Genomic DNA, 17,554 nt, shown 5'->3' with positions numbered 1-17,554 from the left:
ATGGCCAATGGGCAAACAAAGTAATTGATCTTGGACCAGCCATTATTATAATTTGTCATTTAATGAGTGCTAACAACGTGCTCAATGCAGTACAAAATGTAAGCTGAGATAGAGAGAGACCAGAGTTCAAATGAGACAAAAAATGTTTCAGATACTGAGGGAGTGGAAGGTGGGTTTTTTCCCCCCTCAAAGCAATACATTTTTAACCAATCCTCCTGTGGGATATTGCAAACAAGGTGTTTTTTCAGGAGAGATTTGAATGAAGAGAGGATTATCACTTTGAGCATCAGGAGAGGGAAAGCATTGCAGGAGTAAATGAGGATGCAATAGGGAAAAACATGAAGTTAAAAGTAAGCAAGAAAGGCGAGAGGCTTAGATGAACGCAAGAGATTTGGAGGGAAGGAGGAACTGAGCAGAGACGCAGTCAGGTGCAGCTATAAAGAACTTCAAAGGTGAGGACAAGAAGTTTCACACTGATGCTGAAGGAAAGAGGAAGTCAGTGAAAGAGTTTGAAAAAGGAAGTGATGAGATCCTGGCCAGTTCTTGTAAAACACTTCACAGAAACCAAGGACATCTTGTAGCAACCACAAAAGCAGCTTATCCAGAGTGCAACAATGAATCCAAAAGATCCAAGATCAGCAACTGTAGATGGGAAAGATTTGTCAATCCACCAGGAAACTGCACACGTTGAAAGTCTGTCTCAGACAATTGCTTATTAGTGGAGATACCTGAAAAAATTCCTAATCAAAGTGACTAACTCTCTTCTGCCAGGGTGGAAGATACCAAACCAGGATGTTAAAGAGTGAAGGACAGAGTCACCTGAAGAACAGCTCTGAGTAAGCTCGAAAGCTTGTTTCTTTCACCAACAGAAGTTGATCCACTAAAAGATATTACTTCACCCACCCCATCTTGTCTCATTTTTACATAGTTTTTTGTTACCATGGTTATTGTTTGTAGGGGATTGTCTGTCTTGAGTGTGTTCCTTTCTCTTGGTAAAAAAATGCATGGTTCAGTGGCTAATGAGTCACCTTGCAGAAGTTTAACTTGACTTCCTGTGTGAGTCAATGGGTAGATGATTGTGTACTGTAATGCTGATAAACTGAGTTTAATCTGAGTGACTACACTGTGTGAGTAATAAAGCCTGTTAACAATTTATCTGGCTGATATTGCTAACACTTCAAGTGCTTGTCTGCAACCAGTAGTTATTGTAGGGTTGCATTTCCCTTGTTTTTGAAAAAAAAAATTATTTACAGTGGTGAGCACTTACCTGAAATCAGTAAGGGTTGCATAATCAGGCCAATGACAGGTAATACAAATCTATTTAATATAGATCTGCTTCCTGGATTTCTTCCTAGTTTGAATTTTTTAAGACATTAAATTCCAGAAAACATCCCTGGCCCTAAGCACTATTGTTCACTTCTGGAGCAGCAGGAGTTCAGATCACCGTCAGGTCCTTTATTAACTCACTGCTAAAGCTCTCCGGCCCATTTACCTTGGGTGCTTAGATGACATCTACTTGGCAATAGCAGCAAATGTTGTATAAGGTTATTAATAATTAATTAATAATAATTAATCCCTGGCTGAGCCCAAAGTATCCCCATATCAACATAACAGTATCTTAGACTATGTAGCCATTCTATATGTTTGAAGCAAGTGTGTGCCCACATATAAGCAGCTGGGAAAGCCAGTGTTGCTTATATTCTATATTAACAGGCACCCTAACAATGTATAAGTAGCCAGACAGATGGATTTCAGTTTCCTGGTCTATTAATTGCTTGCACAGTGAGGGAAGGTTGCTGTGAGACACAGCGGTTTGCGAAAGAAGAGACGCTGTACTTGAAGATCGTTGGGATTTGCACTAGACCATGGCAGAACAATGCTCCATTGTAGTATATGTACGTACTGTACGCTCTCATTCACAATTACCAGGACAGCACTGACTCCTAGTGAATAGTACTCATTCCTAAAAGACTCAATACTCATGGAATGTAATAAATACTTTGTTCAAAAAAGAAACCCCAACCACCTGTGGTATGAACTGTACAGATAAAATTGTACTTTCAGTCAAAGGTTAACAGAAAACAAAATCACTAATATGACTGCTACAAAACAGATACACTCTCTCTCTCACACACATAAATATTTTGAATGTGGACAATCTCCAATCCTGGAGCATGTTTCCTCATGGAGGAAAGGGAAGCAATCCATAGACTGCCTCAATCCACATACTACATCCATCCAGACTAGAGAAAGAAAATGGCCTGCTATATTCAGTAGCCCTGGGATGCTATGAAGAGACTTAATAGCAGTGATAGCTACTGCAACAGTTGCATGTGGCTCTGTAGGGCCATCATGCAGCTCTCCTAGTATCTTTAGGTCCATGTGGCATTCCTCTGACTCTGCCTGGTTGCATGGAGAACACTACTCATGTTACTGCTACATGGCACGTGTGAGACTTGTTGGGTGGGGAACACACTAAGAAAATAGATTAGAGATGCTAGGATTCTCTCCCATCCTACCAAGCATACAGAGAATGGGGCTGCAGGGAAAAGAGAGAACTGCAGGGAGATACAAAATCAGTGTGGTGCAACATTCTGACAGAGTTCCACTATTGTCATCATGATGTTGGATTCAGTGAATGACGATGCTGTCACAACAGACATCACAAAAGCACAAAGGATGTTCTGCTGAGAACTCACTGAGAAAGTGGCTCCCCAGATCATCAAGTCTGAGCGTCACTGCTCTACAGGGCAAGGATTTCTTCTTCAACGGTATTGGATGTGTTTTCCCCTGAAATGGTAGCTGCATTCATCTGGTGGTTAATTGTAACATCCAGAAAGCTTCCAGAAATGAAATGGCTACATTCTGGATATGAAGAGAGGCCGCATTACAGTTTAGTAACACATATAAAGTCAGAGATTGGAGAATTTATTTCAAGGAAGGATCTTTTTCCTCCACTAAAAATTGAAAGTTTTCAGATTTCACTTACCGCCTAAAGTGTCCAAAATTATTCTGATCTTTCTTGCACTGGCAGACAGAGATATTTCATTAATACCATACTCATGGAAGCACTGGGAGCCAAAGTCCCAGAATGACATTGGTATGGTTAAAAATACATGGACACAAGTCAGAGCTACATGCACAGACTGGCTGAAATTAAAAGGAACAGAAATGTTTGTTCTGAGGGACAAAAACATAGTACAGAACATATCTGCTGCTGTAAATTTTCCTTCCATTCAAGTGTCCCCTGAGGACTATTTCTTTTGAGCAATTGGTGGGCTAGATTTTTATTTCTTCTGAAGATGACCAAATTTAGATAAATTGGAGTTAACCCTCTATCACCTATTTAGACAGATGGGAATCTACAGAGTCCATCAGATAGCTTTGGCCAGATACCAGAGAGAAGGAAACTGAACAAAAAAGGAAAATATAATGAAGATGATGGAAATAGGAAATGTGAAGGAGGCAGACTTCTAGCATTATCATCTACAAAGCACTTGTTAAAACAGATTACCATGTGCAGCTGCAAGTTGCTCTGAAGAAGCAATGGAAATTAAAGATACATGTTTCTGCAAACTGAGAATAATGAGGCCCATGTAATGGTAATCTCTGAGAGGGGCAAAGTTTGCAATTTTCAATCTGCTTGGGGAGGCATGGATATTAATGTCATTTACCCATGAACACCCCTGGGTACCAAACAATATAAGTAGCTGCTACATTGTAACATTCTAGGAATTGTCATCTTGGACAAGAAAATAAAAAACTTTTTAAAATCAATTTTAAGACTGATTTTTTTTTTAAATCAAAAGAAGTTCAATTTGATAGTGGGCCAAAGGCTGGGTCAGCTCTTATTTTGTTCAAATAGTTTTGAACATCCCTAGTTAAGAAAATTGACAAACCTGGATCAAAACCTTGAAACTTTTAGGATACTATGGCCTAGCTCCACTTCTGTTTAAGAAAAACCAAATGATACTGAATGGTAATAGCTGAAGGGTTTTAGGATTATGTACAGGTATCATGTATGCAATGAAACAGGAAATTAAGCAGTAATGTCAACAAAAGGGAGAAAAGCTTCATCCAAAGTGTGTTTTTTTTACAAATTTACTGCAAAGGAATTTAATCTGAATTGACTTCCCAATCTATATAATTTCTCTTTTTGTGTTAAAAATATTTTCTTTATTCCTATAATTACATTTCATGCATGAGATACATTAACGAAGAGGAAAAACAAAAAATAAAGTTATTGAAAATTAGAAGAAGCGTCAGCAAAACAGAGGAACATTACAGTATGCTGTACATTCGCTAACTGGTCAGGTAAACCACAGGAAAAGGAAGGGACAGAAAAATTAACAGTGGATATCTAATGGGAAGAGGAGGAGTAGAAAAGTGAGTGAAAGTGAAATGGGAAAGGAAAAATAAAAGAGAAAGGCGACGAGGCCGCACCTTAGATACATTCACTATTAATTAATCATTTTCCTCTACAGTTTGCACTTTCCTTTGAAACCTCCCTCTTAACTACTCACATTCCCAATATGGCAACTTTATCTAGTAGATGGAAACCTGGAATGTGAGTCAGGAGACTTGGGCTCTGTTCCTGACTCTGACTGTACTGAGTCGCCATGTCAATTCACATCTCTGTATCTCAGTGTTCCTATCTGTAAATGATGGATATCAGTGCTTACCCATCTTTGTAAAGTGGTTTGAGATCTGCAGATGAAAAGCACCAAACATTATTATCATTACATTCACAAATAGGATATCAGGGCTTTATTCAATTACAGGTCACGCACCAAGCATCCCCCAAGTTTCTGGAAATATCTCACTGCTGCATAGGAATACACTGAAGGAACATACTTAACACATCTACCCACACATGCCACACCCTATTGATTTGAAGGCACCCATCCAATAACACAGAAACAAAAATTACTCCATGGAAATCCAGTACCAGGATTTCATTTTCCATTGGGCCCACTCACTTCAGCAGCTCCCAAAAGTGAAATCCAGCTCCAAAAACAATGGCATAACAGGCACTTGACTGTAATCTATTCTGCATCTGGGGCAATTTTAATATTTACAAAACCAGACATTAATGGTTCAGTGATTCTCAATCTTTCCAGACTACTGTACTCCTTTCAGGCGTCTAAAGCCCGAGCCCCGACCACCGCCACCCAGGGATGAGATATGTAACAGCTTTGTGGGCCTCCCTGTGGCATGGGGCCCCAGGCAATTGCCCTGCTTGCCACCTCATAACACCGGCCTGCACTTGTGACTCCCATAAACCCATCCCACAACCCCCCCCAGGTTTAGAAACACTGACCTAAATGAGCTGACATACCCCCTGGAAGACCTCTGCATAACCTCAGGTTGTGAATCATTGGTGTAGTTGACTATCACTGTGTAATATTCTTTTCCAAGTCAGCTGTCAGCCTGCACAGTGGTATCCCCTTTTATATCCATCACAAGCTGTTTTTGGAACAGCATTATTTGCAGCAACAGAGAAGGAAGTTTTACCACAGCCTGATATTATTTTTGCAAACACACAACACAGTGTATCAACCTACTGGTTTGGAAGTGCATAGAGTTCCAGTGATCACAAAGATTCCAAGCCTACTAAAATGAGTTTAGTCATGAGCAAAAAAACCCAATCAATATACTTTCCAGTTGTGGATATATTTAAAATTCAGCTCTACCCTATGAGTTTTTACTTTGTATTGGTGTGATTGCTTCAACTTCAGTGTGAAAAATTAAATTATAGCCTGCCCTTTACCTTGATTTAATCCTATCTTTTTTACTTTGTGACCCAGCAGATAATGGATGTTATACATGAATAAATTGCATTTCATTGTACAACACAACTGGTGTTGTAATGCAGACAGGCTGGAAAACCCCAGAAATTTGATCTGCATCTAATGGATGCAAAAGAGGGTTCAATTCCCTTGTTAATACTACCCACAGACTCTAAATACTGATGCAGATATCATTAGAAAGGAAACAGAGTCATGGAACAACTCATCAATCAAATGCATTGGAATTAGCAGGAGTTTCCAATTTGAGAGAGATGCTCCTCTAAGAAATCCCCTTCTCTGTGTCATGTGTCATTTCTCGTTACTCTTCTCCGATTCATTCATACTCTAAAATTCCCATTTCATGCTTTGGGTGGGGTCAGCTTCAGCAGCCGCAGGGAAATCACAGCCAGCTGCTACTGTTGTATCCCATACCACTGCAGGGGAGACTGTTTGTGGTTTGAAGATTAAGGAATTGAATCTGACACATGCTGCTTTGCTACCAGGATTGTAACAGCCACAGTGGCCATTGTAAATTACATATCAATTTACTGGAGGTGGAGATGCTTGCTTTGCAGGGATTATCGCTTCTTTATGGGTGACAGGTAATTGTGATTTAACAGCCAGGTAAAGTGCTGGGCTTGGCTGAGAAATGATTATCAATTACACCAAAAAGATTGGTGATGTCATTTGCCAGTAATCCATAAAGAATGACCTGAAACTACCACATTTATTAGGGAAGAAGGATGGTTTTGTGAATAAAGGCAAAAAATTAGTGGACAGAAGACTGAGTTATATCAGGTACCAAAGACGGTCCCTTTTAAAACAGACAGCTAGTGATGAAAAACTCCATATCCTCTCTCCAATCCCCTTTAATTATCCAACCCTGATATATTGACTTTCTAATTGTAGTTTAAACTTCAGTGGATTTACTAAATGAATTTCAGTGTTGAAAATTGAAACAAAGCATTTGATTAAGGCTAGTAGTATGTTCTTGTTTACTAACTGATGTAACAGATTTGTAGTACTTATAGTTGGACTATTTTTTCAGACCAGCAGCGCTGATCTTTGAGAATTGTATGTTATTGCTACCATTAAATGCACTATATAAAGCGACTGATTGATGGAGGGCCACAATAAGGAACTCCGCTGTTTTTTGTATCCAAAACGAACTTTGACTGGTATTGATATGTAGGGCCAATGCATCGTTGCATTCTTTTTAAACTAAGAAAGAATATTACAATGGGCAGTGCTTGTTCCATTATGATACTCTCTGTGAAATTACATTACACACTAGTAATTATGCAGATTCAATTACGGACATGTATAAAGAGCAATGCAAATGGAATCTAGGGGAAATTCCTCCCCTAGATTTTCAGGTGAGGTTTTCAGGTCTGGTTGCAGCTTTGAAAACTCTGCTTTATATATATAGAAGAGTTTATATATATATATAAACACAAGAGTTTAAGATGTAGATTTGCCTTCTCCAAGCCTGACCCTGTATTTTCAAAGTGTCATTCACCGTCACAAAGCCAGAAATTTGGAATACACAGGAGTACAATAGTTGGAAATGGAAAAGCCCTGCTAGAAAAACTTTCAGAATTCCCCAGAGTCCTTGTCCCTGTGGATCCCATCTTTTTCAAAGCCATGCACATCACATCTCTGCTGATGATTACTTTTCCCCACCTCTGTTTAATCTGCCTAGTTCCCTGATGCTTCCTGAAGCTTAACATGTCCAAAACTTAACTTTTGTTTCTAGCCAAACCATCTCTTCTCTGGCAACAGCACTACCATCATCTACTACCTAGTTTTTCCCTTTAAATCTGCTCATATCCAGACCTTCACCAAATCCTGCCATTTTTTTCTCTACAGTGTCTCCAAAATGTATCCCTTTCTCTTTAACACTACTGTTAAGTCTGTAGACTGCTCTAGCTATAACCCAACTGTATTACTGCAACCTCTCTTCTCTCTGGCCTCTGCTTCTCATTCTTCCAGTCTATCCAAAGTGGCACTGAAAAGATCATCTTATTTTCCTGGTATTCTGACAGCAGCTTCCCATTTCTTCTACTCAGCACTGGCTTCCTCTATTCTTCCCATATACATAAATGTCAGGCTTCTCTTCTTGTTCAAAGCTCTCCCTACCTCCACCTGTCTCTCTATCCATAATCTCCTTTTACAATACCTGCTACTCCTTACATGCCATCCAAGCATCCCTCTTAACTACTCCCTTCACCTCCTTTACACCTTCTTATTGACTTCCATGCTTCCCTTTACATTTGAAATGATTTTGCCATTATCTAAGTAAGAACAACAAGCCACTTCCCTATCCTCCTTGAAAACAGACCTGAGAGCCCATCTATTCCACAAAGCAATCTCGTGCTGTAATGACCTCATGCTGCTGTACACCCTATTGTTCTATATTGTCTCTAAGCTCTTCTGGACGAGGGTTTTGAGCCTTGTTTGAAACACTCTAACTACTGAAGAACCCTGTGTACCTTTGTGATGTAATATAAATAGCAGCAGCAATAATGATAATAATAATGTTTCAAGTCCAGGTCCTTAAAAGTGCAGGACATAGTCCCACAGAGGAAGACATATCAGAGATTGTACTGATACTTCACTTAATCTTAGCTGAAACAATGAGTTATAGAATCAAAGAAGATTAGGGTTGGAAGGGACCACAGGAGGTCATCTAGTCTAACCCCCTGCTCAAAGCAGGACCAACTCCAACTAAATCATCCCAGCCAGGGCTTTGTCAAGCCACAAATTAAAAACCTCTAAGGATGGAGTTTCCACCATCTCCCTAGATAACCCATTCCACCCTCCTAGTAAACAAGGTTTTCCTAATATCCAACCTAGACCGCCCTCACTGCAACTTGAGACCATTGCTCCTAGTTCTGTCATCTACTACCACTGAGAACAGCCTAGCTCCATCCTCCCTGGAACCCCCTTTCAGGTAGTTAAAGGTTGCTATCAAATCCCCCTCATTCTTCTCTTCTGCAGACTAAACAAGCCTAGTTCCTTCAGCCTCTCCACATAAGTCATGTGTTCCAGCTCCCTAATCGTTTTTGTTGCCATCTGCTGGACTCTCTCCAATTTGTCCACATCCTTTCTGTAGTAAGGGACCCAAAACTGGATACAGTACTCCAAATGAGGCCACACCAATGCCGAATAGGGAGGAATAATCACTATCCTTGATCTGCTGGCCATGCTCCTACTAATGCAGCCCAATATGCCGTTAGCCTTCTTGGCAATGAGGGCACACTGTTGACTCATATCCAGCGTCTTTTCCACTGGTCCTTTTCTGCAGAACTGCTGCATAGCCAGTAAGTCCCACATCTATAGAGTTGGTTCAAGTTGTTGTGAAAATTTAGCTTAAAGGGTTTTCAGCCATCCGCGATGCCCTTTCCCCCCCTCATTAAGCCTCACTCCCACTACCTCTGTACATGCTGCCACTGCACTGTAGTAGCCACCATCTCTCACGGAAGAGCTAGCACCACCCTCTCCAAGGGAACGCAGTGCTATCTTCAGCTGTGGTCTGTTGGCACAGAGAGGCTAAGGGCAGATTTGTGCCCTTTCCATTAAACAACAATGGCAGCTCAAGCCAATCTTTATTAAAATCTAGTTACTTGAGAGCTTTGGGAGAATAGCCAAGATACACAATGCAACATCCGTAAGGAAATAAACTAGCATAAAGGGCTAGTTCAAATTGTTTTATGTACAGGTTTGCATAAGAGATACATAGCCTAAAAGACAGGGAGGATACCTTTCTCTTTGATGACTGATATATTATAGCATCCCTTTCTTTTCACCTCATTTTGTGGTGCAATTTTGGCCACCACTTCTATGCCAATGGGCACTCTTCCTTCCTCTCATTGACATTCCTAGCACTCCCTCTTCTCAGAGATTTCTGGCTCCACTCCAACTTTTTCCCATAGAGTCTCCAGATATGATGTCCTTTTCCCTATCTCATGGGCTCTAGAATTTGAGGGCCTGGCTCAAGCCAGCAACCCGTCTCCTTTTGATCCTGATCTTTCCTTTAGCCACCATATTTGCTGGCCCTGTGCAATATGCTAGTTTACATCCTTGTCCTGACTCTAAGAGTTTGTCTATACTTGAGAGTTGACATGGATTAAGATAATTTAAAGTGCAACAGCTGTTCCTGAATAACTCCATGTGCAGACACTCTTGTTCCAGAATAAGAGTATCCATGCATGGAGTTAATCAGAAGTTCTTAAGCAGGAACAATTTTGTTTAGACAAGTCCTAACTGCTTCAATATTAATCAATGTCATCATCACTTCCCCCAGCTCAACCAGTGAAACCTCCCAAGATTGCAACTGAGACCTGATAAGAAAACTAGAGTGTCAAAGATGAGTCTGAGCCAAAATTTCTGATTCAAACATTTCCAGACTTTAGAAGGATTGAAAATTGGAATCAAATCTGAATTTTGCACTTTAGGCCCGTTCCTTTAAATCATGTTCTCAATGTAACTGCTAGTATTTTGTGATGCACTGTAACAAGGATGCTACTAAAAAAAAAAATCAGCTGCAGCTATGAAGTCATTAGAGCCAGGTCGGAATGCACTGCACACCAAATAAAATATACTGTGGCTATAATCTAATACCTCGCTGAGTTTCTAAAGAAACTTCCCTGTGAGGCATACATGAAGCTTGACATGTTTTTACTAACTACACTGAGGACTAGATTATGAGGTTTTCATCTATCTCTCTTACTGTAAAAGTGTTATCCCCAGAGTAAATGCAGACTGTGTTTATTTATAGCACATTTGGCTGTTCATAAAAGGATAAATTAATTGGGCAAAGGATAACCAAATCATCCTAATCATTTTTATATATATATACGTACACACACACACACACACACACACAGATATATATAAATATATTGACTTAGCATGTGTGTGTATATATATACATGCTAAGTCAAAATCAAAGTTCTAATTTCACCTCAGCTTTACTCACACAAGCCCCCAGTATTTCTTCCTCAGTCTAAAATGAATTGTCCAAGTATTTGATTTGAATATGAAACTTACACTTATAACAGAAAAGAATATTTCAAAATGCAATGCATAAATCTCCTCCAGCTATCAGAGATGTGTCTGAAATTATTCATTCTGACACACCCAGTCACCGATGTGCACAATCGGAGCCTTCCTAATAGTATTTACTGGCGCAAAGCAACTAAAGGCAATTTCTCTTCCAATGGGACTCTGTTAGAGGCACAGCTATTTCCCCCAAACACCACAAATGCCTGCACCACATCAGACTTTAAGATCATTTTCTCATGCTGAGCATCTGATTTTCAGATTTTTTTAAATGAAGTGCTTTTATTTCTAAAAACAAGTTATTCATTTCAATATTGGGAGGCAGACTATAAAACTATAGAATGCAAACTGAAAAACAACTGGACTGCTCATCTCCATCAAACTCCTTTGTTTGCTCCAAAACCTCATCTGTTAACCACAAAAGAAAGCTTTAAAGATAGGTCAGAAAAAGGCACCGTTGCCATAAAATTCTTCTAGATTTCAGTCACAGTTTGTAGTAATTAAGTTTCTTTTCAGCATTCCTGTCCCAGTTTTTGCATCCCAACCCTGTATTCACTAGCCTTCGTTTCAGCTTGTGTGAACTTAATAATACAGCTATTGTATGCCAGGAGGGCTGGGTACCCCCCCCCCCCTCAACCCCTGGCCAACTGTCTATTTTATAGCATTGGTAGAGCAAAAGAAATACATAACGGCAGTTTCTACAGTTTAATTTAGAACAGCTCTGCTGAAGATCAGTCGCCTATTGTACTTCAGTTCTTGATTTAAACTTAACTTTGGTGATCTCCAGTTAACTTTTCAAGTATTTGTATCTGTACTTAACATACACTTTTTTTCTTGCTTGTAAAAAGAAAAATAGCACAAGTTATATTTCAGCAACATTTTTTCTGGAAAGTAACTTATAGATAACAAAACTTTACTCAAAAGTGTACTAGAGTGACCAGTAGGCTGCTAGCTGGCTGGCTGAATAGCTGTTGCTGTCTGAAGCATAAACTTATTAGCAAACATTAGAGTTTTCATTCATACACCACTTACGTGTCTCTGCTAGACAAAGCTGCAGCAAGCATAATCCAAAAGTTGCACACAACAAGAACTTGTTCATTGTTTCTTCGGAGTTACTTTGTAAAAACTAAAGAGGTCCTCGAAGGTTGCACAAATCAAAAAAGCCTTGCTGAGCCTGCAGTAAATGAGCTCTGAAGTTTGCTGCAGTTTTTATTCTGCTTCTAAGGAATTGAAGTAGTGACATAACAGGGAGGGGGAGCTGAATCAAAAGTCACACCCATGCCGAAACAAAAGTAGACTCAGCAAGGGGGCGTGGGGAGGGGAAAGCTACTACTTCTGAGTAAGCAGCCACAGCAGGATTTTAAAGAGGCACCAAACCTCTTTTACTTATGAGTGTAATCAACAATTACATTTCTTGCTTCTTTGTTGGAAAATTTCTGCAACGTCTCACGAATTAGCTTAGAAAGGGACTAACTGTTATCAGCATCCACTCCCGACGCTTGTTTAAAAGCCTATTTATTATAAGAGGCAGGAGAACATAAAATATCTGAGTTTTAGAAACCCACCAAAGCATCTACAACTCTCCAAACATTTCTAAATAACATTTTTCTCTTTCCATTTTCTCTCTCTCATTTTTCAATGAATTTAGCACTAGTGAAAAAGAACTAGAATGACAACACAGGGGTATGATGTTCAGGTGAACCACAGGTAGAATAGATTTTCTTCACACTTACCTTCTGCCAGCGTGCCTCTGTTCTGATCTGGAGTGACAACCACTGCAGTAATTATGAGGGTATAGCTCAGTCTCCATGGCCCATTCAATCCTCGGCCTCTCTGCAGACATTGCCAACAAGAGAGGTAAATAGTTCCTATTACAATGGTGGGCTGTTTAGTATCACAGACATCTGCTCACTGGGAATTGTGTTGAAACCAATTATTCCTTATTTTTATGGTGTAAGAGGGGAAGGAATTATTTACTTTATCCCAAAAGACAATGGAAGTGTCAGTGAAAGTATGACACCGTTTATATTCTATATGTGCATATACTCGTTGCAGTGTTGGGTTTTATGTTAATTTAATGCTGGTGAAAGGTGCTGATTGAAAGACCTGGAGACTCTTTATGCGTGCGAGGGTACAACATGGGCACTGAGAGTGTAATCTACCACCATGTTCTGTCCTGTTCACCCTCCACAGTCCATCCATACCTCGACCTCTCATCTGAGATGTCAGTTATAATTGTGGCGTGCATGAAGTAGACTTCTCTTCACTCAGCACTGGGCAGAGACCATGATGCTCATTACACATTAACCTTTAACAACGAGGAGATGGGAATGGCTTTCAGTCATTATTGATCTGGGCTAGATTTCAGTAAGCAACCTAGAGACTAAAGTTTCTATATCATTTTACCATTGATACAGTTGAACCATCCATTCTGCACATTAAAGATCTTTTAAATGAATTTTTTGTTTCTCATAAGATAAACAATGGAAAAGTACAGAGCACAGGTTATCCCAGCTACAGGCACAAAATCTTTACATGACAAAGGAAATTTCAGGACTTTCACTTTTGAATGTGATTTGGAAAACACATGGTGTTTCAGGATGTGCCTGTAAAACTTAAGCATGAGACCCAGTGCTTTCACATATGGGGGAACAGCAAGTTCTCCACTGGTGAGCACAGGAGGGTTCAAGAACAACACTCTTAAATAGTCTCCAAAGGAAAGTGATGGAAGGTCTCATCCCGGGAGACCTTTCAAATTAAATTTGAGAAATCATTAAACTATATTATAAGGAACTGGATTAGGCCAGGAGTGTGAGGGAAAATGAATGAATTTGATCATCTAATAGTATCTAATTGCATTATATAAGTTAGAAAAGAAAGTGAGGGTCTGGAAACATTTACAATGCAGACATAATGAATCTACTGAGAGCAATGATTGCTTTTGTAAACATTACTAATAATTCATACTTAAAGATGGTTCGCTGCCCCTTCCTCAGCTAGCCCTATTTTTAGCGACAGCTCTAAAATATCTAACGGGACAAGGTCAAAGTGGAAGCCTTTCCTTAAATGATGCAGAGTTTTGTTTCTTATGTATCTCACAACTTCAAAGTTACACTTTAAACATATTTTATTGTGTGGATATGTTGATTTCTCTTTGTTTCTTAAAGCTTGGTAGATACATGATTCCAAGGCTACAAGGAACCTTTGTGATCATTTGGTCTGACCTCCTGTATAACACAGGCCATAGAACTTCCCAGAAATAATTCCTAGAGTATATCCTTTAGAAAAACATCCAATACTGATTTAAAAATTGTCAGTGATGGAGAATCCACCATGACCCCTGGTAAATTGTTCCAATAGTTAATTTCTCACACCATTAAAAATGTATGCATTATTTCCAGTCTGACTATGTCTAATGTCACCTTCCAGTCATAGGATCATGTTATCCCTTTGTCTGATAGATTGAGAGCTCATTATTAAATATTTGTTCCCCAGGTAGATACTTACAGTCTATAAACATATCATCTCTTAACCTTCTCTTTGTTAAGCTAAATAGATTGAGCTCCTTGAGTCTGGCACTATAAGGTATGTTTTCTAATCCTTTAATCATTCTCATGGCTCTTCTCTGAACATTCTCCAATTTATCAATCTCCTTCTTGAATGTGGCCGCCAGAACTGGTCACAGTATTCCAGCAGTAGTAGTACCAAATACAGAGGTAAAATAACCTCTCTACTCCCAATTGTTTCAAAAGAAAATTTGTATTGTTCATAGGCTTACAGCTTATTGTGAGTGTATTATATTCTTTATTTCTCCACTTGTAAATTAAACTGCCTTTGGACTACAAGCCAGATTATCAAAAGTTTAGGTGGTTTAAAATGCAGATAGGCACCTAGTGGGATTTTAAAAAATCTGGGCCCTATGTGTCTAATTGGACTTGACTCAGTGGAAAGAAAAAATATAACTAATTTTGTAAAAACTCTAGAAACTTCATGAAAACATTCTTTATATACATAAAATATCACAGTTTTAAGATCCAATCAGTATTAGAAACAAAAAGCCAGCTCCTCAGTTGATGTAAATTGGAGAGTTCCTTTGACTTCATAGAAGCTATGCCCATTTACAGCAGCTGAGAATCTTTCTTAAAAGCATTTTCCCTCTGGAAATGGGAGTTCTTGGCTCTCTACTGAAATAAAGCCCCCACTTTTAGCCCCTATGGATCCTAAGACAACAGATCATAAACCTGTCACTCATCTGTCACTGAATATTATCTGTCATACACCTCAGAATAATGTAATTTGGGGGGGAAATTCCACATTGGAGTGGGGATTGATTAGTAAACATTTCTTTGGCAGATTGTTATGGGGCTGTACAGAAATTTGGAATGTTAGAAGTAGTCCAGGTGCATAGATGGATTAGAGCATAGTTTGAGAGAGACAGTCAGAGGTACCTGATAAATGCAATTTATCACATGGATGTCACCTCCTGTGAAAACTGCACAGCCAGGTAATAAATTGCATTTAGTATGTATTTTTGTCCACTTCACCTGCCCTCTGCCCACTGATTCATCTCCCTGGGACTTATTCTAACATTCCAAGCTATTAAGCAGCTTCAAACAGTTGCCTTTAAAAAATACCTGACACAAAACTATTTCCTTCTTTTCCACCCAAATGTGGAATTTCTCCCTTCAGAATACTTTGGCCTGAGGGATAGGTTGATCATAATTTAGCCCAGATTTAGGGTCCACAACTCTAGAGGGCTAGAAAAGGGAGCTTTATGACATTGGGGAAAGGAATTGCCTACCATTTTAGTGCAACATGCAGCACTGGTGTTTAACCTGAGACAGCACCATGACATATGCACATAAAAATCCTGGGCCAGATCCATAACTGATGTAAATCAACACAATACCATTGACTTCAATGAAGCTCTCTAATTTACAGAATTGAGGATATTTCTATAGGTAAATATTAAAGGTTTCTAAAATGTATTTCTTAGAATGTTTTTACTCCCTCAGTCCTCTGTACAGTTGGATTCATGGTACTAAAAGAACGTGGCTACAAAGACAGAAGCACATCCATAATAACACAACTAAATAACGTTGGTCTCTCAAACTTTTCAAAAATGGCTTTTCTATAAAACATCTGAAATAGGATATTGAATGCACATTGAGGTCAAGTACTATAGAGTTTGTATTACCATTCATTTGAGCATCTCAGTAACTCATTCTTTGTTTCATCACTCATAGTAATGTAGCCATCACCAATTCATGCCCATAAAACCATTATTATGGATTCTGCATATATTTTGGACCTCCAGTGAAGGTGTGTATGTGACTTAAAGCAGTGTAAAAAAGATATTTGCAATGGGATCCTCTTAGAGAGTGAAATTCTGATCCCATTGACTTCAATGGGGCCAGGATTTTACCATGATATTTGTGTTTATATGCATATATAAGGGTATATATACCTTTATGTGTATATTGGAGCTTGTCAAAAATTTTAAATAATTTCCCAATGCAACAGATGTTTGCAAAAAATACCCAAAATGTCTGTTAAAAAAGAGAGAGAGATTATGTTGAAATAATGAAATTTTGAAAGCCAAAAATCTTCAGTTTCATCTTAAAATGTTCCTTTTATCACCAAAATCTAAAAATATTTCAAAGAAAGAAATATCTGTTGACATTTTTGGTGGGAATAAAAATAATTTCCCAACCAGCTGCAACACTAACACACACACAGAATGTAGATGCACAATAGAATCCTCTTTGAGTGATTCTGGATACAGTGAAACTTTATTTAAAGTAGAACAGAAGTTTCACATCATTTAAGTGGGTTGCAATGTGCAATTTGTAACTGAACCTATCTTATAGTAAGATGGTCTGTGATTCCGTGTAAGAGGGTTTCGCTTTCAAAATCTTTTTTACCCTTAACTCTAACCACACTGGGTATTTTTAAATCTATTTTGCTACTTTGTTCCTACTCTGAAATCTTGTTTGCTAAATTTTCTAAATTTAATTGTCATGGCTAATCCTGAAACAGGGTTTTGTAATGGAAATGGTCCTAACCTTTCATTGTAGCAAACACTGGTGGAGCGCACCTTTTCTCGGGTTCCAGGACCTGATGGGAAGGGGATAACAGAGTCTGTACTGATTCAGATAAGCTGCTCCTTTAGCTTGGGCGCAAAGCACTCCCTTGAGAAGCTGGGCACCGGATTCCACTCCCATCAACCTTTTGTTCCCAGGTGTCATTTACACCCTATGACCAGCACAGCATTAGGATGATGAACATTGACCCCCCCCCCCCAGCCCCCCAGTTGTTTACTTCTAAAAAGAAACAATCCGGAATAGTACCTTCATGTTCATGCTTCCTCAGCTCTCAGTCTGCGTTAACTGCTTTGCCTCACCTTTCCAAGAGCTAAAACAATACAGAGCAAACTCGGCAATGGCCTCAGCTATTCAGATATATTGTCAAGGACACTTTACAACAGCCCTTCTGCCTGGAGCACGTGCCTCCACCAGCTTCCTTAAGCTTAATGTTTAATCAAAGCATCTGATCCCTGGCCAACACATATAGCCTGCAGCACTGCACAGAGTAGTCGTCACATTGCCCATCCCCCTTTATAATCTCCCCTCCACGTACCCCTTTCTACGTGTGTCTGAGACAGGGGTGCGTAGTGGGAGATCTGTACAGATAACACAAAA

The 17,554-nt window shown here is 39.3% G+C and overlaps 1 protein-coding gene across 3 annotated transcripts in view; it reads right to left on the bottom strand.

Annotated features, from left to right (window-relative positions):
* The window catches only part of CD44 (CD44 molecule (IN blood group)), a 94,001-nt gene extending 76,663 nt beyond the window's left edge, over positions 1–17,338 (bottom strand). For 2 of the 3 annotated variants that reach the window (XM_067557550.1, XM_067557551.1), the window contains exons 1-2: positions 17,204–17,338; positions 12,587–12,686 (exon numbers count right to left, since the gene is read on the bottom strand). In XM_067557550.1, coding sequence (XP_067413651.1) covers positions 12,587–12,686; positions 17,204–17,215 — 112 coding nt within the window. In that variant the 5' untranslated portion in view covers positions 17,216–17,338. Of the gene's footprint in view, positions 1–11,885; positions 12,047–12,586; positions 12,687–17,203 lie in introns of those variants that run through there. The other variant, XM_067557552.1, reaches the window with a different exon arrangement.
* Positions 17,339–17,554: the final 216 nt, after the last annotated feature.

This window comes from Emydura macquarii, unplaced genomic scaffold, assembly GCF_026122565.2.
Source record: "Emydura macquarii macquarii isolate MOO-44397 ecotype Brisbane River unplaced genomic scaffold, CSIRO-AGI_Emac_v2 contig_1876, whole genome shotgun sequence".
Lineage (NCBI taxonomy): Eukaryota > Metazoa > Chordata > Testudines > Chelidae > Emydura > Emydura macquarii.
Note: the sequence above shows the minus strand (reverse complement) of the source record. Positions and strands in the feature narration are given on the sequence as shown.